Here is a 21,530-nt window from a genome sequence, read left to right as displayed (position 1 = left end):
AAGCCTTCAAAATAAAACAGGAAGCGACGTGGCATGACACTTTTTGTATGTGTTTCCCTCTCATGCTTTTAAGCATTATGTTTTCTTGTGGTTGCAATTAAAGCAGATTGTTGAACTGTTGACCACACTAGTCACTTTGCGTATTTAATCCACCCTTATTTGATATTATTAAGTATTTTCTTAAGGCATCTTTAGTGTGTTCTGTCTGTATGCATCTAAACAAAACAAGCTGAAAGCGCACGGTAGTACTTTGGGTGTCAAATTCCAAGAGAGTCTGGCTGCAGCCCGCCTCTCTCAGTACCCTGCGACGCTCGTCTCAGTACCCATCCCGCAGACAGGAAGTGGCGCAATATCGCAGCTCTCAGACCGGAAATGACAACATGAAGCAGCGCTCGAGCTCCGAGCTTCCGGTTTTATCGTAATAGTTAGCGTCCATTCGAACGTAAATACTAGTTTACTTTTCTTTTCGCACGTCTTTTATTTTCGGTTTCAGCATCACTCATTATTATTTAAATAATAATTTATTTACATCCATCCATCCATCCATTATCTTCCGCTTGTTCCGGGGTCGGGTCGCGGGGGCAGCAGCTTTAACAGGGAAGCCCAGACTTCCCTCTCCCCAGCCACTTCAACCAGCTCCTCCGGCGGGATCCCAAGGCGTTCCCAGGCCAGCCGAGAGACATAGTCTCTCCAGCGTGTCCTGGGTCGTCCCCGGGGCCTCCCGCCGGTGGGACATGCCCGGAACACCTCTCCAGGGAGGCGTCCGGGAATTAATTTATTTACATGCTCCTTAAATTGATTTGGTGTAATCGGGAGATTAACTCTTTAAGCGCGGTCAGTTTGTTAAAGCCTGCTGATTTTACCAAAATGAAAAACACGGTTACAGTACATCAAAATTAAAATACACACTACTGCAATAAAGGTTTAATTAGTGACTGAAAGATCGCCTGTGACCTATCACAGTGTGTACTTTAGTTTGTCAATTGTAAAATATACTCCAATTGAGAATTACAAAATTGCTGTCACGCTTACATTTTTATGAACGGACACATTAATATAGCTTCATTACAATTTAATGTATCAAAAACGTAATATTCTCTCAATGTTGCAACCAAACCAATTTTGTCTTTCATTTTGCTACTTAAATTCATTCATGTGGGTGAAGATCCTAATTAACTAATTCAGAAACTATATTAAACTTTCTGCTCCAGGAAAGGCACCTTTATTTCAAACAGAAATGACAAAAGTTGTCATGTGTTAGTTGTTTTTTTCTTTTATCCCAGACAATAGTTGTAGGTTGTTTTAATTACCTGACATTTTTCGGCAAGCACTCCCGCCTTCATCATAGGTAATTAAAACTACCTACAACTAACATCTGGGATAAAAGAAAAAAAACAACTAATTTATAAGTGTAGAAAAATGAACTCAATACAACCAGTTCTGATGTGGTAAACTTTATTTTTTTAGTTTTATTATTTTTTATTATTATTGAGAGAATAGATATTTTCTTTAGTCAACAATCTCCTCAAAAAAGGTAAATCCATCTTCCAGATGGTTGAAACAGAACTTGAATGGCTCCAAGACATTGTAGTTCGTGCTCATCCTCTTCCATCTGCAGGATGCTTGGGAACTCCTACTGCATTGATTTTTTTCCCCCCCTAGCCCTGTCCGAGGCTTTTGTGCTGTCTTGCACAATCCTTTTACCAAAACTGTTCATTGGAAAAGAGAAAGAAAAGAGCTATTTGAATATTACATAAGTAAAATAAAAATGATGCTTTGTTAATTTTATACTTGATTTTTCTTTTCAGGCATTGCATTAAACTAGGTATATAAACAATCTTACAATTTTTTCCCCGCCATATCTTTTTTGAGTGGGCCACCACTAACTTGAAGGAGCTGTGGTTGCACCTCTTCCTAAAAATAAATCAGTGAATAAAGGGGGGCATGTTCAAAAGTGCGTCAGAGTAATGGACACTAAAAAGTCTTTAAAAGCTGACCTCAGCAATTATATTCAAATTTCACTTCTGTAACTGATAGACTGGTGGCACTTCACCCTGCAGTAATGCTTTTGCCTCATCTGTCCAATGGGCAAACTCTTTCCTGTGGCTCACATAAGTTGAAAAAATACAAAAATAAGTATTCCACATTTTCCAACAAAGAATTAAGGTGCTGTGCACCTACTTTCCTGTGAATGCCATATCAACAGTTTCAAAGACTTACCATGCACCCAAGTTTGAAATTGTCCGCTAGCAATATACACCACCACTTCCTCAGAGTTGGCATATCAGTCTAACAAAAATTAAAAACAAGTGTAAATAAAGAATAACGACAAGGATATTTTGTAGCCCAATTTGAATGATTCGGTGAACTTCATTTTACAATGGTTAAACTCAAAGAGAGCATCCAGAACAGTGCAAAGAGCATACTACAAATGGATAAATGAATACAAATATCACAGAGGACAAAATTGGACAGTTAAACTCACCTACCATCAACATGAAGATGCCACAGTCCTTCCCCTATGGCTGTCCCGGAAAACCCTAACGTAAGAATTTAACCGAGTCACTTCCTTCAAGTTTTGAATCAATGAATATACACACTTTTACAAATACCTCTATTTCACTTCCAATCCTCTCTTTCCATGTCCCCCTGTTGATTGACTGTCAACGTTTTCTGCAATTGAAAATATAGGTTCATATTAAATACAGTAGTTAAACAATTACAAACGTGTTTCCATGCATAAGAACACCAACCAGTCAGGTTTAAATGATTCATGCAAACAAAACAAGGGCGGAGGTTTGCATAGGGACGGTAGGGACATAACACGACCAACTTTTCAGGATGCTAAAGTTGTCCCCACCAACTTTTGAGCAACCTTACTTGCATTATATTCGTCCCTACCAATGTTGAGACCGGGCCAACGCCCTTGAAACAAAACATTCGCAATTTTAGAGTGGCATTTTAGAAATTTGCTTCAAATGATTGGATGAATCATCTGGAGTGCAATTCTGCTTTAATTGAAGGGGCAACATAAAAGGATCGACTGGAACATACCTTCAAAACCAAACAAGGCTATTCTGGATCATCATGGAAACGCCATGCCAATATGAATGGATACTGAATTTCATTAGAGATAACAATAGTTCCCTGATCTCATGATTGGATCTGTTTTTCTTCCCACAAATAATTGGAATTTGGATCATTTAATTTGTTATGATTTGACTGTTCTTTGAAAATGAACCAATGCTCCAAGTTGTAGTTGTTACTAATCAGACTTACAGGCAAATGCATGTGTGGGTCACATCCTGTAGGCTTTCACCATGTTGCAACAACATAGGGGTCAGCCACAAATATGGTCCTTCCCTGAAAAATACATAATCTATACACACGGACATATGTTATATAAATACAAACGTACGCAGACACCTACATGAGCCCATACAAGCATTCTGTAGGCTACATAGTTAAAATACCCTACACACGCCAAAAAATACTTTTTTATACCTTTGAATGAGCTACTTGTTAGACAAGTTATAAATATGCATTTCATATCTGCAAAAAACAAACACAAAAAGTTACATTTTACTTAATTGTACAAGTGACATTATGTTCTTTAGAGAAACTAAATCCTCAAAATTCACAGTTGATTCCATTTCATTGTTCAGGCCAACGTTCCAAAAGTCAGCACGTGTCAATCAAACTTTCTTTTTTTAGACAATCAACACCATTTTTGGCCTCTTTATATTCAAGATTTGCATAAGCTAATGAGAATGTTGATTGGTTAAATAAACAAAGAGTAAATAATCAATTATGTCCAATTGTTAACTAATATAAGGAATAATAAGCCTATCCAGATTTCCACTGAGCACAACATTTGTCTCAGACATAAAAACATACCAGCCGTTCCTGGGCAGGATGAGTTTGAACCGTCCATGAAGCTCGGCATCGTCTTATATTGTCACCATTGGTCCTGTCTGCCACGTGGGTTTTACTGTGTTCGATGTCTATCAAAAAAAAAAGTGCTAAGCACAGTCCAAAATCTAAAGTACATTACTACTTATGCTACTTACTTCCATTTGGATCTGTGTGACATCCCTGTATCTGCATGGGAAGACTACCATTTGGGGGTCGTGATTTAGTTTCTTCCCAATGGGGTGGTGATCTTGGAGCTAGTAAAAAAAAACAAAATAATGAAAAAATATATAGCTAAGCAGAGTAACAATATCAAGAAAAAATTACAACCTTGTCCTATTTGGATCATGTGACAACATTCAAACGACAAAGGACCAGACAAAACAAATGAAGGCAAAACAACAACACCATACAACAACAAAAACAGCGAGCTGCGAATTGCAGGCATGTACATAATGAAAAATAAGAGTGCAATATAATGAAAACTACACAAAGAAGACTGTTCATTGTGAAAAAAAAATGTAAAAAGCATTAGCAGCATTAGCCAATTCGCTGCTGAATTCATCAGTACGTATTAAACAATATAAGTAGAGCAAAGTCACATGCAGTTAGTAAAGGAATACATTATTTAAATTACATTAAGAATACTAGATATAAGTACGGTCTTTTCAACTCAGAATAAACACTTCATATTTTCACCGCAAGTGTTGTTTAACTATTTAACATTTTTAAACATGCATACGCTTTTAAAAACTTTTTTTCAGTGCGGCCACTTACCGTGTTTTCTTCGCGAGAGGTGAAATAACGTAACTTGTTTTCGTCGCAAGGGTTGACGACATTTCCGGTCTGAGGGGACTGAGAGCGGCGGTATTGCGTCATTTCCTGTCTGCGGGATGGGTACTGAGAAGAGCGGCGCAGGGTACTGAGAGAGGAGTACATACAGGGGGCTGCAGCCAGACTCCTCTCTCAAATTCGCCTCTTGTAGGACGTTTTGGCAAAACACCGGTTTTGTCATACTCTCATCTCATCCGGTCTTTCCTCTTCATTTTGCTTTTGTTGCTCGTTTTGTGAAATATCAAAAGTGCTGTCATGCTCACTAATGTTACTCTCCGGTTCAAATTGAAAGGGTAGAACAGATGACATGTTTATGTCGCTAGAGTCATACTCTGGAAGCCCGGCAGTGTAACCATGTGATGTCACCGCCCTGCGACGTCAACAACAATGGCGACCTACTAGTTAAACTAATTTTGAAAATTGTATAAAAACAAAAAGATCAAGAGGAATTTTCATATCAAATTATTTTAACTCATATTAATAACGTTTATCTTTTAAGAACTACAAGTCTTTCTATCGGTGGATCCCTTTAAAAACACTGTCAACGGTCTAAAACGCTGGTCTCCGAACTATTCATATAAGGCTGCAGTGGTTGCAGTATTTTGTACCAACAAAACAAGACAACACCTTTGAACCTATATGGTGTCTCGGGCATTTAGTTCGGACGCCTCCTGGACGCTTCCCTGGAGAGGCGTTCCGGGCGTGAGGCCCCAGGGATGACCCAGGACACACTGGAGAGACCATTTCTCTCAGCTGGCCTGGGAACGCCTTGGGATCCCGCCGGAGGAGCTGGTTGAAGTGGTTGGGGAGAGGGAAGTCTGGGCTTCCTGCTAAAGCTGCTGCCTCCGCGACCCGACCCCAGACTAAGCAGTAGATGATGGATGGTAGCCAACAGGTCCTATTGAAGGCGCTATTGGAACGCAAAAGTTAACTGTTTACACAGGTGGCGTTAACATAGCGCAAAAACAAATTAGCTAATTTTTTTCTTCGCAAAAACAGCAAAATTTCCAAAATGTCAATTCGAGGTTGAAAATAAAGATGATTATGATAAGTTGTAATAATGCCCAGCGAGGAAAAGTTAGCTGCAGATTTAAACCGTGGAGAACTTCAAATAGCTTGCATTGTAGCCATATTATCGTCGTTGCTGTTGAGCTGCCGTCGTGCAGGGCGCTGTTGCATAATTGTGTGCAATTTATTTGAGTGTTGTGAAAAGTCGGTGTTAAACCCAGGCTTATTAGACCTTTTAGTTTTCAAATATGTTTGTGTCATTGCGCTGTCTAGCTGCGGGGATTTGCATTATAATACACAGGCGCTTTTCCAATTCAAAAACTCCAAAACACCCAGAAGGTGAAATAGAACGCTGTCTTTTTAGTAGCCTAGTAGTAGTACATAAACTATCCAGCATGCGTATGTACTGCCTTTGTGCACGCCTTGTATGCAGAAAAAACGCAAGCATGACAAATTTGGACCGAAACGACGGGGATAAAAAATAGGATCCTCAGCACTCATGCTGGGAGTGACTTCCAGCGTCCCTTAACAGCAGCCCGTTAGGACCGGTTTGGAGAATAAAAAAGAAAATATAAAATATATCGCCACCATTGTCATCATTTAAAAGTGAAATGAAGTTGCCTGATCTTGAAACTGCTCCATCTACATGTGCATGAGGTGCATTGTCACGTCAATACAATATTATGCGATTCCTCTGAGCAATGTGTCGTTTTAGTAGATGGTAGGTTACAGTTCTCGTTTTTCTGGCACTGTAAATCTACAAATCTGAATAGATACTGTCTAAGGTTGGTGAATTTTAGTAGTGGACTTCTTTGACTACTCCCATACTCAAAACTGTGTTTTTACTATACTAATATTTGGAAAAATCAATTAAAAGTCCTGCATTTGTAGTTTGATGTGGTTACAAGTTACAGTTCTCAGTTTTGTGGAACTGTAAATCCACTATTCTGAATAAGTTCTGGCCAAGGTTGGTGAATTGTACAAGTGGACCTCTCTAACTACTCATGTACTCAAAACTATGTATTTTTACTGTACCTAAATTTACAAATTTTGAATTAAAAGTCTTACTTGTAATACTTTGACCAGGTTAAAGTTCTCATATTTGTGGAACTGTAAATCCACAATTCTGACCAAGGTTAGTGAATATCAGTAGTGGACATCTGTGTGTCAATGACTCCTGGGCCACTCACATGTTGTTTTTGTGGTTGAAGACCAGTTTCATTTTGCACAGCAAAAATACATCAAGTGAGCTTGAAAGTGAAAAGTGAATATTCAATGTTTTTTTGTTTTTTTTAAATTGGGAAACAGATCTGTCGCCGTCAACAAAGCCCGCCTGAAGAGAATGGGCATCACACACGTCCTCAACGCTGCACATGGCACAGGGGTCTACACTGGAGAAGCCTTCTATTCTGGGATGGGTGTTCAGTACATGGGTGTAGAGGTTGATGACTTCCTTGATGCTGACATCTCGCCACACTTTCGGCCCACCGCTGAGTTCTTGGACGAGGCTTTGTTGACCCACAAAGGTGAGCGTCGACTTCAACAGTATTGACACAGATGAACTGAACTTGTTGTGTTTTCATGGGGGGAAAAAATGATCGGATTTACTGGCTTCAACCACAGCTTGCATAACTTTAATAGTCAAGATCAGTTCATCAGCAGATACTATTTAACTAATAGCGTTCAATTCGCTTGGAAATGAGGCGCATTAAATCAAGTCAACATAGCTTTTGGTCAGCAATTATACTGTCTGGCTTAAACATGCGATGTAGAGCAAGGGGATTAAGATCAAGGAATGTTGTCATTTAATTTTCATTCATAATATTCGTTTAAAATTTTATGACCGTAATATTACTTATTTACAGTTACTTATTTATTCTATATTTTAATATTTATGTCTATTGTCTGTGAAGCCCTTTGTGATTTTTTGGTGACTTATTTTCAAATAAATAAACTTGACTATTGGCACTGGTGCAAAGGTGTCAAACCAAGGGCAGGTAAACTATTCCACAAAGGGCCGCAGTGGGTCCATATGAGGACAGCCTTTCACCAATCTGGTTTCTTACAAATGCAATCACTTGATTGCAGTCAGGTGCTTCTTGTTTCCGCTGAAACCTCATTGGTTAAACTGTCTGTGATGAATCAGTTGGAACAAAGACCAGGACACACTGTGGACTTCGAGGACCGCTCCTGTGTCAGACTCAATGTTTGACACATGTTTGATGTTTCTTCTGATTTGACAATCAGGTATCATCACTCAATTTTTTTGTGAATATGAAAAAAATTGAGGTAATCATACATTTATTATGTGTTCGCAGTCATGATGGCCTTCTATCATGTGGCCCGTGACAAAATGAGTTTGTCACCCTTGCTCAAATGGGAGCCCTTGCTTCTCGGCCAAGCTTTTGAATGGCCTGTCTGTGTAGTTAGAAAAGTGTAACGCGTTACATATACTCCGTCACTTTTACTTGAGTAACTTTTTGAGAAAAATTTACTTATAAGAGTAGTTTTGCTAAGCCATACGTTTTACATTTACATTTACATTTTTTTTTTTTTTTTTAACCTGTCCTGTTCAGCTGTTTGACACGAAGAATGGAAGTCTAAGGCTAGGTTCATACTACAGGTCTTAATGCACAAATCCGATTTTTTTACCATATGTGTTTTTTTGCATGCCCGTTCAGACTGCCTTTGTCCATTGAGACAATTCAAGTATCACGCATGCGCACTAATTCGCAGTCCAAGATGCGCTCAGGAAAGAGACCCGCATGCGCAGAAGCATTAAAACAAATTACACATGCTAGCTTTATGTCATTCCACAGTGATCATATTTTAATCTCCAAAAAGAGGACATAAATAACAGACATTAATAATCCCCGTTTTTCCTTAGCCTTATATTAAAAGTTTATATGGATTGATAGAACGCATACACACACACACATGAGCCTTGACGTGTGTGCATGAAATGACGTGGGTACGTCAGTTTGCCCCGACTCGGTCATGTGTGCAATACTGAAATATTGCTCATTCGGTGCACAGAATGAAAATGGAAAATTGTAAGGCTTATTCTTTTTTTTGAAATAAATAAATATAAATTGAAATAAATGAATAAAAATTGAAATATATAAATAAAAATTGAAATAAATAAATATAAATTGAAATAAATAAATAAAAATTGAAATAAATATTGAAATGAAATAAAAGCATTTTAATGACACTTTTATTTATTTAATTAATTATGTATTTATTTATTGAATTTTTGCACTCCTGGTCCTCCATAGCTTCGTGCTTAAAAGCAGAGTTCAAGCTAGACGCTAATGCTTACATGGCTGCCGTCCTCCATGCCTCTTGCTCTTTGTGGACGTAATTGCTGCACAAATTCCCATTTGGAACTCTTAACAGTTCAGACCGACATTTAAACCACATACGAAAGTGACTCAGATCAGATTTGAAATGGTCCACTTCTATGCGACTTGTCCTGTTCAGACCGTCAAGTTAATGCCTGACTCGAGTCGGAAAAACACGAAAAAATCGAATTCATACTACAGGTCTTAATGCACGAATCCGATTTTTTGTCATATCTGTTTTTTTTTTGGCGTGTCCGTTCAGACTGCCTTTGTCCATTGAGACCATTCAAGTATTACGCATGCGCACTAATTCGCAGTCCGACAAGCACTGAGCAAGACGACCCGCATGCGCAGAAGCATCAAAACAAATGACCACACATGCTGGCTGTCATCTGTCATTCCAGGGATATCATATTTTGCTTTTTAAAAAGAGGACACAAATAACAGACATAAATAATCCCAGTTTAGGCTTATCTTCACAGTATATGGATCGATAGCATGCACGCATTGTCCGTGCATGTCACACACACATACGCGCAGTTTGCCCCGACTCTCGGCCGTGTAAGCAATGTTGAAATATTGCTTATATGGAGCAGACAGAAAACCGATCATTCTCAGGCTTATCCTTAACCCATTTTTATTTTTTTATGACTGTTGTCAAGTCCGACCCTTCCTAAAAAGCCGTGTTCAAGGCAAGCTAGGCAGCTAATAACGCACAGCTGCACAGCTGCACCGCTACCGTGGCGTCTCTCTCGCTTTTTGATGACGTAATTGCTGCATGAATTCCGATTTGAGAGACTGGACAGTACAGACCGCCGCGACAGTCTGGAAAAATGTGGCCCAGATCGTTCAGACCGTCAAGTTAATGCCTCACTCGAGTCGGAAAAACACGAAAAAATCGGATTCGTGCATTAAGACCTGTAGTGTGAACGTAGCCTAAGTGTCCGGTTGGTCTGAACAGTTTTAATGTTTTACATTGAGAGTAAGACTTACTCCCATTGTGATCATTCAACATATCTCGTTTATTATGATAAAGCAGCGAGCAGGAAGGGGTTATGGGGGGACAGAAGAAGAGAAACACAAGAAAAGAAACACAAACAACAACAAGAAATACATTGAACGCCTACACTAACTATTAATATGTTGGTGCTATCATCAGCTAGATGTATTTCCGGTTGACACCATGTGGGGGACCTGTTGACCAGGGAAAGAAGGGGATTGGGTGGGGAAGTCTATAAGCTATGTGATTGGGAGGGGTAGATTGTACACAAATCAGCTCTGTGATCTAGAACCCAGTAATCGTGTGAATCCCTTGTGAGTGTAAGCCCGTTGGCAATCGACCTAACGCCACCCCACCGTCAGTCCCGGCACCAGACTCCCCACCCGAGCGCGCCCAATCACATCCAGCCGTACGCGAGCCCCACCAAACACGCGACAGCCACGCAGACGAGCTGAGACACAGCGCAGGCGCCAACCTAGGATCAAGGCCCCCACCCAGCCAGCCCGGAGGGGGGGGGCACAGCGCAGCCAAACCCTCCTCCCGCAACCCAGCAAAGGAGCCATCACCCCCCCCTCCCCCTGGGATCCAGGTGGTTCCCGGGCCCACCCGCGCTCCCATCTACCGGCCCTCAGGGATGGGAAGAAGGGACGCACCACCAACACCACCCCCGTCCCCGTTTTACATTTACTTGAGTAGATTTGTGAAGAAAAAAACGCTACTCTTATTCCGCTACTTTGGGCAACACAAGAGTCGTTACATTTTTCCTTTTTATTCTACATATAAGATGTATTTTTTTTTTGCCAGCAATGCAAAGAGTAGCTCTGCCAATTTTAACAATGAGACATCTCGACAATAATCACATGACTCCATTACACCAATTTGACACAAGCTTGCCGTTCTGTAATCACGCCAGCCTGCTCAATCACGTGGCGTATGTAAAGCACCGTAAAAAATGAAGTATTTGACATGGAGCGCTGCCCTCAACATGACTCGAAAGCGCAGATTTAAACCTCTCTCTCTTTTTATTTGGCACTGATTGACCTCGGAAAACCGGGGATATGATCCTTTTAATTTCATAATAGTAACTATGAAAGAACTATTGTATTCATTATTCAAACTAGGAACTACTGGCTACCGGCTACTACCGGCTTTCCACTATTGGCATCACCCGCACCCTGTTGAACTGGTTCTAATTCTACCTTTCTGAGCGCACCCAATATATCCAACTCAAGTCATTTAAATGTACACCCTCCCCAGTTACCTACGGTGTGCCTCAGGGCTCTTTCCTCGGGCCCCTACTCTTCATCATATACTTTCCCCTTGGCAATATTTTTCGTAAATTCAACATCCACTTCCACTACTATGCCGACGACACCAACTTCTACCTCACTTCCGAACCCTCCTCCTCTCTCCCGCCCTCATCTCTGATTGACTGTATCACAGAAATAAAAATCTGGTTTACCCACAATTTCCTGAAACTCAACAGCAATAGAACTGAGGTGCTCCTCGTTGGCTCAAAAAACCATAGCCTATCCCTTACCATTGACAACTCCACAGTCTCACACTCCCCCCAAGTCACGAGCCGAGGAGTAATCCTGGACAACACCCTTTCGTTTCAATCGCACATCAATAACATTACCCGGATTGCCCACTTTCACCTACACACCACGCAACACGTCACTTCCGCTCATTAATATTCATGACATTAGCTACTGTTGCTAAGTAGGGACAAGCCACCGTTTGTCCCTAATAGGAAATGAATGGAAATCGTGTACAAAGGAGATGTTTACAGAGCTAAACCCACCAATTCTCTCCGAAAATGATGTGCTTGGTGCCAAATTCACTGGCAAAGATGTGGAAGAACATAAAAATGTTCAGTTAAAGAGATGGCTTGAGTGTCGCAGGCTGAAAAAGACGGGGAAAAAAACGAGCCGACCTAAGCATAGCTTTAGCTTTTTTATCGACGCGATCGACAATGACATTCTCCTGTTTCAACAAGCTATCCTTTACCATCAGCCCTGTCTTTCTTATATATCCTCTGGTTGTCCTACGTCTCTTACCGTTCTTGGGGGTAATTTAGTTAGCTTTGTGTAGCGATCGCAAATGCTACTCAGTGACAGCCAATGAACACTTTTAATTTTTTCATTGATAACACATCTTAATTCTATAATTTATTTACACTTCCCCTTTACTAATGTTTTTTTTTTAATATATATATAACAGAAACGGTAACAGTGGCAGTCAGATACCATTGTAATTATTTTCAGGTCATTCATTGTCAGACAGAAGCAGTACGGCACAACGTTACGCTAAAAAAAAGTAAAAAAAAAAAAAAAAAAATGGCTTACCTCTTTGTCCTCTGAAAGACCATGCCAACCCAACATAATGTTTAATGCATATGAAATGTGAATTGATTCACCAAGCTGGTGTTAAAGTCCGCGCAAGTTGATTCAGTCGTCATATTTTTTCCTCCCAAGTTTTTGGTTTCCAGAAACGTATGAAGAAAACATCCTTCATGTGTCGTAATGTCTAGAGTCGTTTCTACAAGTTCCAAAAAAGCAATGCGTGATCGGCAAGTCCGTTTTTGAAAGATTACCGGAGAAAAGTAGCACAAATTACGTTGTGTCTATGCGAGCACGGGTCTATAATGTCCCACTTCGGCTTTACTTCCGCTTTATGATGTGACGTCACGGTCTAAAAATAGCCTGCGTGCGGTACGCCATTGTGGTTCACAGCCTTGTCACTTCCCGCCTGGACTACTGCAACTCTCTCCCCCAAAAAACTCTTCATAAATTCCAACTGGTCCAGAATTCAGCTGCCCGTATCATAACCCGCACCCCCTCCACCCACCACATCACTCCAGTCCACCAACAGGTTCATTGGCCACTTTCGAATCCAGTTCAAAGTCCTCCTCCTCACATTCAAGGCCATCCATAACCTCGCCCCTCCATACATGTCCGACCTTATTCATGTTTCAACTCCCTCCTGTGCCCTTAGATCCTCCTCCTCCATTCAACTCTCTGCCCCCCCCCCCCCCCCCCCGCTTGCCTCAGCACTATAGGGAGCAGAGCGTTCACCGCTCGGTTCCCCGGCTTTGGAATTCACTCCCACCCGACCTCAGGAACACAGATACCCTCCTCCTTTTTCAATCCAAACTCAAAACTCACCTCCTGTTCAGACATGCCTATCCATAATTAATCACTAATTTATGGTTTTCTTTAAAAAAAAAAAAAAATTATTGACCTTATATCTCTCGTAGTATTTTAAAATTGCGTTAAACGTTCTATACTTTAATTTTCTCACTTTTAATATGTTTAAATGTTTTAAATGATTGTACGGCGACCTTGAGTGCCAGAAAGGTGCCTTCAAATAAAATGTATTATTATAACTTTCTCCACTAAAGGCCACTCATGCTCTTTGGATGAATAATGCTTGAGTTCTTTCTTCTTCTTTTTTTTCTCTCGGTGGAATTCAGCAGTTTTCTTTTTTCTGTATTTCTATGGCTTAATGCAGCTACGTAATGGGTTATTGTACAGTATCACAACAACAGTATAACAACAGTTCATATCGATAAGTTTGTTCTGAGAGAAAAAAAATCCATTGTTTAAAAAACATCAAACAAAAATAAGCAGTTAGTCACAATGGTACTCATTACTTGAGTATTCTTTTGACTGGATACTTTTTTACTTGTACTTGAGTACATTTTTTTGCTGACCACTTTTACTTGACTAATATTATTTTGACGTAACGTTACTGTTACTTGAGTAAAATTTGATGCCATAAATAATCAAAATCAGTGTCAGGAGCCCATTTTTCAGGGAAAAAAAAGATGGTTGTTCATAGTTTTTCAAAGGCAAATGTGTTTCTTTCTTTAAAATTATTTGATATTTTGATATATATTATGTTCTTCATTTTCTTCCATTTGAAGGAGAAGAGATTACCTTACTAATTCTAATCAAATTTCCAATTATCTTGCTGTTTTAGAAGCTCCTCAAAAGAAAATAAGCACCTCATGGAATGTGTCAAGCATACTGTAAATCATGATTTATTAAGCACACTGTTGTCGTTTTTTGTGTGCAGGCAAAGTTGTGGTAGTTTCAATGATGGGTGTCAGTCGCTCAGCCGTCCTGGTGGCATCCTACTTGATGATCTTCCAGCACATGACCATTATGGAGGCACTGACTGCAATCAGGAAAAAGCGGCCGATCAACCCAAACGAGGCTTTTCTTAAACAACTGCGACAGCTCAATGAAGATCTGTTGGAGGAACGTGATGATGACGAAACACTCAGCCAGTGTTCCGTTATTGACGCACGCACTCGTGCTCGTATCTTTGGCGAAGATAACGAGACCGATACGGATGAAGCGCAAAGCATGATAGAGGTGAAAGCTAACTCCATTATGATGGAGGAGGAGGAGGATGGCAATAGTGTGATGAGCACCGTGGCCTCTTCTGCAGCCGCTGAGGAGCTCCGTAGCAGACCCAGAGACCTGGAAATCCAACCTTCATGTGGTGTTCATGAGAAATCAGTCCTGCCCGAGCAGGTGGAGCGTGGAGAAGATGTTGAGGATGAAGACGGTCTTGATAGAATGATCCACGAGTGGCAGCGCAGGAACGAGCAGTACCAAAGTGATGAATGGTGGGAGGCGCAGCTAAACAGCGACGACGAGAATGGGGCACCTGCTGACGCCGATGTGGAAAGCGTCACCAGCGAAGACGTTCGAGCCCTCAAGGAACGTTTAAAGCGCCGCAACAGACATCCTCCTTCTGATGCAGTGTCTACCTCGAGCTGCACCAGTTATGCCGACCTCTGGAAACAGAGACTACAGGAGATCGAGGAAGAGGCTTCTGCTCGCTATCGGAAAAAGGATGACAAGGAGGGCCAGGAAAGTGATGGTAAACATCAACAAGAGAGCAAGAAAAAGATAGATGATGAGATGGAGAGCATCCTTTCAGACAGTACGTCTATGTACAACTTTTGCCAGAAGAACAAGGAGAAGATGACACCCTTGGAGCGTTGGCGGGTCAAGAGGATTCACTTTGGATGGAACAAAAAGGATCGTGATAATGGAGAGAAAAGTTCTGTTGGCGATCATGAGAAAAGCGATGACGCGGAAGTGACGACTCCATCCTTTGAAGATGTCAACCTGACGGCCTATCAGGCTTGGAAACGACGGCAGCAGAGGCGATTCGGCGAGGAAAACATGGATGAGATTCTGGAAATGAGTCGGGGAGAGGACTCTGCAACTGTCAAACGGAGGCAAAGGCGGGAGGAGATTCTGGAACGTTCTAAAAAGACGTTAGAAGAAAGTCAATCTATGTGTGGGTGGGAGAATGAAAGCTGTGTAAGTGGCACTACCATACCTCTCTCTGCCTTCTGGGCTGGAGCTGGAGTCACTGGAGCGCCCACTGTCGTAAACGACGACAACATGTCAATGATCAGTGGACAATCGTCCGTCCGATCGTCTGCATCGCAGGCCTGTAGTATCAGAGCATCACACGCTAGTTTCCAGCCTCCCCCCATTGTCCCTGTCCCGACCGTCCAAGGTCCCTCTGGGGAACCGATGGTAAACCTTGCTAGCATTCAGAACTGGATCGCTAATGTGGTCTCTGAAACCATCAAACAGAAGCAGAATGAGATGAGCCTACCTCCTCCCTCTCTCGCGAGATCAGATGTTAGCTTCGGTGCCCCATCCAGTGTGAGTGCGAACCGTGTTGGAGATGACGATAAAGCATCCATGTTGAGCGGTCGGTCCTATTGTAGTAGCGCGTCTCAGGGTCGTGGTCGGTTAGGGTCTGTTTTCTCAGCCGAAAGTTACAGTGATGTCGGCACACGAGGGTCTAAAAATAAAATCACCACTACCAGCGTCCCTCTGTTCAGCCTTTTCCAGGACCAGGTCAACCTTGGCAAACTGGACGAAATGGACAAAGAGATTAAGTCTGACATAAGAGGAAAGATGGCGACTTATGAGAAGAAGAAGATCCTAGAAGACAACAAGCGGAGCACTTTGTACAAGAAGAAGAAATCAAAGGAAGATGAAGATGAAGAGGAGGTAAAAAGGAAAGAGGAAGAATTCCTTCAAGAAGCAAAGAAGAAGAAGCAGAAACCTGTGAAGACATTTGGTCTCTCAGGATGTCTGAACCTAAACCCGGCACTGGAGAACGACAAGAACACCAGCGTTGACGAGTGGCTGAAAAGTGTCAGACCTCCTCCCAGAAAAGCGGCAGCCACTACAGACGAAGATCCTTACGATGACCTTGATGGCTCCGCCTCCCAGTTTGACTTCTCCAGCCGCAGGGTGTCGTGCGATCGCGAGGATGATGACAACCACACATTCAGCGGTGCCTCCAATTACTTACCCCAGATGCATCCATCTGATGGCAATGACATTGACAACCACAGAAAAGCCAGCAGGTCGTACAACGAAAATCATGATGTTAATGATCTCATCTCCAGAAGAAAATTTACAAATCATTCAGAATACAAAAGCAATGACACAGAAAGAGAGGGGCGGGATTTGGGTGGTGACGATGAAGAAGAGGACGTCGCGGCTTTCATCGCCCAAACCAGGCAAAGGGCCAGGGCTCGAGCAGCCGCCGAAGATCCGGACGATGAGGTGCTCGCTGCTTGGAGGGCGCAGCTGGACGCCAAAAGGCAAGGTCAATCTTAAATCATTTAACCAGGAAACAAAAGTACTGCTATAGACTTCAGGTGGAGAAGCACCATGACTTGTAAAGTATGTAAATGGAGGGTTGCACATCAATGTAATGTAGTCTTCAAATACACAAATGTTGCTAACAAAATCGTGCTCACGTCTTTGTAATAATAGAACACTACAGCTTTGCAATAAAGAAAAAGAGAAATGATGACGTGGATTGTTTACATATTTCTAATGTAATCTGGTTAACATGAAATTTCATTCATTTCACCCCACAGTCCAACACATGATAAAGATGACGAGTAGTGTGGTAACTGCTCCTCAGTTCTAGTCTCGCGACCACATTTTAAGTGTGTTGATCTTGTGTGCATACTGGAGATTTTCTGTCAAAACTAGTGCTAAACTTTATTGATATGATCATAAAGGGACAGACAACACCTTTATCTGGCATCTCATCGGAAAGAATTTGATTCTATAAATTGAAAAAAACCCAAAGAATTTAATTTTTCTGAGGTAAACATAAATAAAAGCAGATGTTTGAAGGAAGTAGCCACATTTGGTGTGAGCAGAGATTTTATGAATGCAGGTACTATTTTAGCCTATTAAATATGAGTATGTTAGATTGCCCGCCCTTGCTCGGATTGTCATTAATACTCTATATCACATGCACCTGTGTTCGAGTCTATCAGTGTTTATGTGCATAGGTATAATTGACATCACCCAATGGCATTTTTTGTTCAAATATTTTATCTATTATGAGAGGTGAAAGAAATTCGCCATTTTTATACTGTGAGTAATTGTCTTTCACACATCATTTATATTCAGTGTCTTCTGTCCCTTTAAGGCAGTACTTCTCAAATAGTGGGGCGCGCCCCCCTGGGGGGGCGCAGAGCGATGCCAGGGGGGGCGCATGGGACCTCGGGGAACATGCTTTTTTTTTTGTTTGCCGTTCTGGAATAAAGTGTACTTGCACGTCCACTCAGTCGGTGGCAGTGGTGCTCTCATTTTCAGAGTGCGCGCAGTATTTTTTAACTAAGGAAGAGCACTCAGCACACACACAAAACAGATATGAAGAGCAGTGTGCCGCCGCCGTTTTCGAAAGCCGTTTTCCGACCGGACTCACTCACGCAGCGACCCACTGTCTTGTCCGGTTCTCACGTCGCCGCCCGAGAAGTGCCATTTTTGTCTTAGGATCGTCACGACGACCGCCCTCACCTACGGTTCTAACCTTGGCCGCCGAGAATGCGCTTTTTTCGTGCCATTTGCCTTTTAGCTTTGACTTTTAATACAGTGGGTGATGAGGAAAGACCACATTTTACTGTGTCTAAAAATAATTAAAGCGGACAGCCAGAAGCCAAATCAATTAAGACGCCACTTAAAGACATTAGACCCCAGTCTCATTGATAAACCGCTTGGTTGTTTTTCAGCGAAAACGTGCCGAATATTGCCAACAATCGTCCCGCTTTGTCAGTGTGATATCATTAAGCCAGTGAGCACTGTTCACATGCTCAGTGCAAAATAACTCCACACCATTGCAAAGTAGGTAATACTTTGAGCAACAAAAATAAAAACTGTCCTTCTGTCGAAGGACACTCTTTTTTTTTCTTTTATTCAGTTTTGTTTTTTTGGTCAAATTTTTTGGCATATTGTCCTCATGAGTGAATGTTTCTAATCAATTTTAATTTGTTAGTATTTACTGATTTTATTACATTTTATTTTTCTGTATGAAATGGTCAAAAATGTACCTTGAGTGTATTTTTTACAGTTTGGATGTGACTTTTTTTGAAATTCAGGCAAACTGATGCGCGTCAAGTCTTCTCTGTTACTAACAAATCAATGTTAATAAAGTTATACTTTACTATAAGTTGATCTATGTTACTTTTTTTCTTTATTAGGAAAAAAAGGACACAATGTTAGGCAGATGCGTATTTATAATAGTAATTTTATAGACAAATGATACTATTTACAGTGGCGGCAGAGAGTTTGGGGGGGCGCGAAACATTTACGTCTTCCTTGGGGGGCGTAACAGAAAATAATTGAGAAGCACTGCTTTAAGGGAAAAAAATGGTAAAAACCCCAAATGACTTTACACCTTTGTTACTAACACTTCACCAGGCCTTTAAATGCTGCAACCTTGATAAAACGAGCACTAGTGCGCTACAGCAGGTTGAAGTCTGTGACGAAGAACGTACCTGCGCTCTATTGGTTAACTCCTAACCTACAGGCAACTCATAAGTTTGCTATTGATTATTCAGCCTTTATTCAAAAAACTTCCCTAGAAAACACCTACCAAAATTCATTGTAATTTGTCCACAAATAACAGAGGAATAGATAATAAATTATAGTGTACAAACCCCAACAACAATCATATGATGAGTGGAGACTTGAAAGACCTTCATGCGGTAATAAACTTGAGTAGACCTCCTCCTAAGTAGCTAAATTCAACACTTTTTGATCTTCTTTGCCCTCGTAAGCCCAAAATGTAATCACAATCATATTTGTTCTTGTATTATATTGAACACAAACATACAGATCAACAGACAGTCATACAGTACTAAATATATAACCGCCATCGACCGTAGGTTTCATCCATTGGAGGACGTAAAAGTATATACTGTACTTCATAATTATTTCTATATTTCATCTCTATCAGCTTGTCTCGGTCGCGACTCATCTCTGTGAGATCTGGTCTTTGGCAAGTCTTGGTCTCAGACACTGTTCTCTTAAGTACAACACTAAAAATTATGGGCAGGATCCCTGTAGGTATGAATGAAGGATGGGATCCAATAATAGAATCAGAAGTATAGAAAAAAAGCATGTACTGTACAGGACTGTAAATGTCTAAGATTCTAATTGCAACATAAGCACTAGTAAACTCATATGCAGCACCACCAAGTGGACAACATTAGTAAAAATCTTGAGAAAATGTTTGAGTTTCTTGATCATCATTCATAAGACAGCCAAATATATTCATTTTGGGTTTTTCACCCTTACTTATATACATGCAATTACCTTCTCATTGTGACAAACTGTAACGAAAAGCTGAGACGTAAATCTTGCATTCCTCTTGGAGACTTTAACGCTCCTGTCAATGAGGCAAGATCACATTTGAGAGATTAAAGTATTACGAATTGTAAGTAAATATATGAAACGTGGCAGAGCACGTGGCCATCGGATCAGACCAATGAACAAACAATACTACACAAAAACATTTTTTTAAGAATTAAAAAATATATACATTGCAAGGTCACCTTTAGTTCACAGCCGAATCATCACCCTCACTTGTATTTCACTTTAAAAGTATAAAATAATTTGCATAAAATCTTGACAAAGAAATTCTTTAACCCTTAAAAGTCGTGGGACGTGCCCACGCGTCCTGCGCGCATGTCATTTTTTAAGTTTCGTCATGTTATTACTAATGCTATCAAAAGATTATAATTTTTAATCGAGTTAATTACAGCTTAAAATTAATTAATCGTAATTAATCGCAATTCAAACCATCTATAATATATGCCATATTTTTCTGTAAATTATTGTTAGAATGGAAAGATAAGACACAAGACGGATATATACAGTGCCTTGCAAAAGTATTCGGCCCCCTTGAATCTTGCAACCTTTCGCCACATTTAAGGCTTCAAACATAAAGATATGAAATTTAATTTTTTTGTCAAGAATCAACAACAAGTGGGACACAATCGTGAAGTGGAACAACATTTATTGGATAATTTAAACTTTTTTAACAAATAAAAAACTGAAAAGTGGGGCGTGCAATATTATTCGGCCCCTTTACTTTCAGTGCAGCAAACTCACTCCAGAAGTTCAGTGAGGATCTCTGAATGATCCAATGTTGTCCTAAATGACCGATGATGATAAATAGAATCCACCTGTGTGTAATCAAGTCTCCGTATAAATGCACCTGCTCTGTGATAGTCTCAGGGTTCTGTTTAAAGTGCAGAGAGCATTATGAAAACCAAGGATCACACCAGGCAGATCAGAGATACTGTTGTGGAGAAGTTTAAAGCCGAATTTGGATACAAAAAGATTTCCCAAGCTTTAAACATCTCAAGGAGCACTGTGCAAGCCATCAGATTGAAATGGAAGGCGCATCAGACCACTGCAAATCTACCAAGACCCGGCCGTCCTTCCAAACTTTCTTCTCAAACAAGGAGAAAACTGATCAGAGATGCAGCCAAGAGGCCCATGATCACTCTGGATGAACTGCAGAGATCTACAGCTGAGGTGGGAGAGTCTGTCCATAGGACAACAATCAGTCGTACACTGCACAAATCTGGCCTTTATGGAAGAGTGGCAAGAAGAAAGCCATTTCTCAAAGATATCCATAAAAAGTCTTGTTTAAAGTTTGCCACAAGCCACCTGGAAGACACACCAAACATGTGGAAGAAGGTGCTCTGGTCAGATGAAACCAAAATTGAACTTTTTGGCCACAGTGCAAAACGATGTTTGGGTAAAAGCAACACAGCTCATCACCCTGAACACACCATCCCCACTGTCAAACATGGTGGTGGCAGCATCATGGTTTGGGCCTGCTTTTCTTCAGCAGGGGCAGGGAAGATGGTTAAAATTGATGGGAAGATGGATGCATCCAAATACAGGAACATTCTGGAAGAAAACCTGTTGGTATCTGCACAAGACCTGAGACTGGGACGGAGATTTATCTTCCAACAGGACAATGATCCAAAACATAAAGCCAAATCTACAATGGAATGGTTAAAAAATAAACGTATCCAGGTGTTAGAATGGCCAAGTCAAAGT

The 21,530-nt window shown here is 40.9% G+C and overlaps 1 protein-coding gene and 1 long non-coding RNA gene across 6 annotated transcripts in view; one reads left to right on the top strand and one right to left on the bottom strand.

The window, feature by feature from the left end:
- Window positions 1-16,976, top strand: part of dusp27 (dual specificity phosphatase 27) — an 89,136-nt gene extending 72,160 nt beyond the window's left edge. For all 3 annotated transcript variants that reach the window (XM_057829809.1, XM_057829808.1, XM_057829807.1), the window contains exons 13-14: window positions 7,063-7,280; window positions 14,179-16,976. In XM_057829809.1, coding sequence (XP_057685792.1) covers window positions 7,063-7,280; window positions 14,179-16,769 — 2,809 coding nt within the window. In that variant the 3' untranslated portion in view covers window positions 16,770-16,976. The remainder of the gene's footprint in view (window positions 1-7,062; window positions 7,281-14,178) is intronic.
- LOC130912041 (uncharacterized) lies at window positions 1,407-4,838 on the bottom strand. 3 transcript variants are annotated; one of them, XR_009062523.1, is made up of 9 exons: window positions 4,690-4,838; window positions 4,071-4,169; window positions 3,898-4,004; window positions 2,613-2,673; window positions 2,490-2,540; window positions 2,221-2,289; window positions 1,998-2,106; window positions 1,844-1,914; window positions 1,407-1,709 (listed from the first exon to the last, which is right to left on the bottom strand). It is a non-coding gene; the product is annotated as an uncharacterized LOC130912041 (long non-coding RNA). The 3 variants fall into 3 exon arrangements; XR_009062524.1 differs by having other exon boundaries at window positions 1,998-2,100; XR_009062525.1 differs by having other exon boundaries at window positions 4,243-4,830.
- Window positions 16,977-21,530: the final 4,554 nt, after the last annotated feature.

The sequence above is a fragment of the Corythoichthys intestinalis genome, chromosome 2 (genome assembly GCF_030265065.1).
Source record: "Corythoichthys intestinalis isolate RoL2023-P3 chromosome 2, ASM3026506v1, whole genome shotgun sequence".
In the NCBI taxonomy this organism is placed as follows: domain Eukaryota; kingdom Metazoa; phylum Chordata; class Actinopteri; order Syngnathiformes; family Syngnathidae; genus Corythoichthys; species Corythoichthys intestinalis.
Note: the sequence above shows the minus strand (reverse complement) of the source record. Positions and strands in the feature narration are given on the sequence as shown.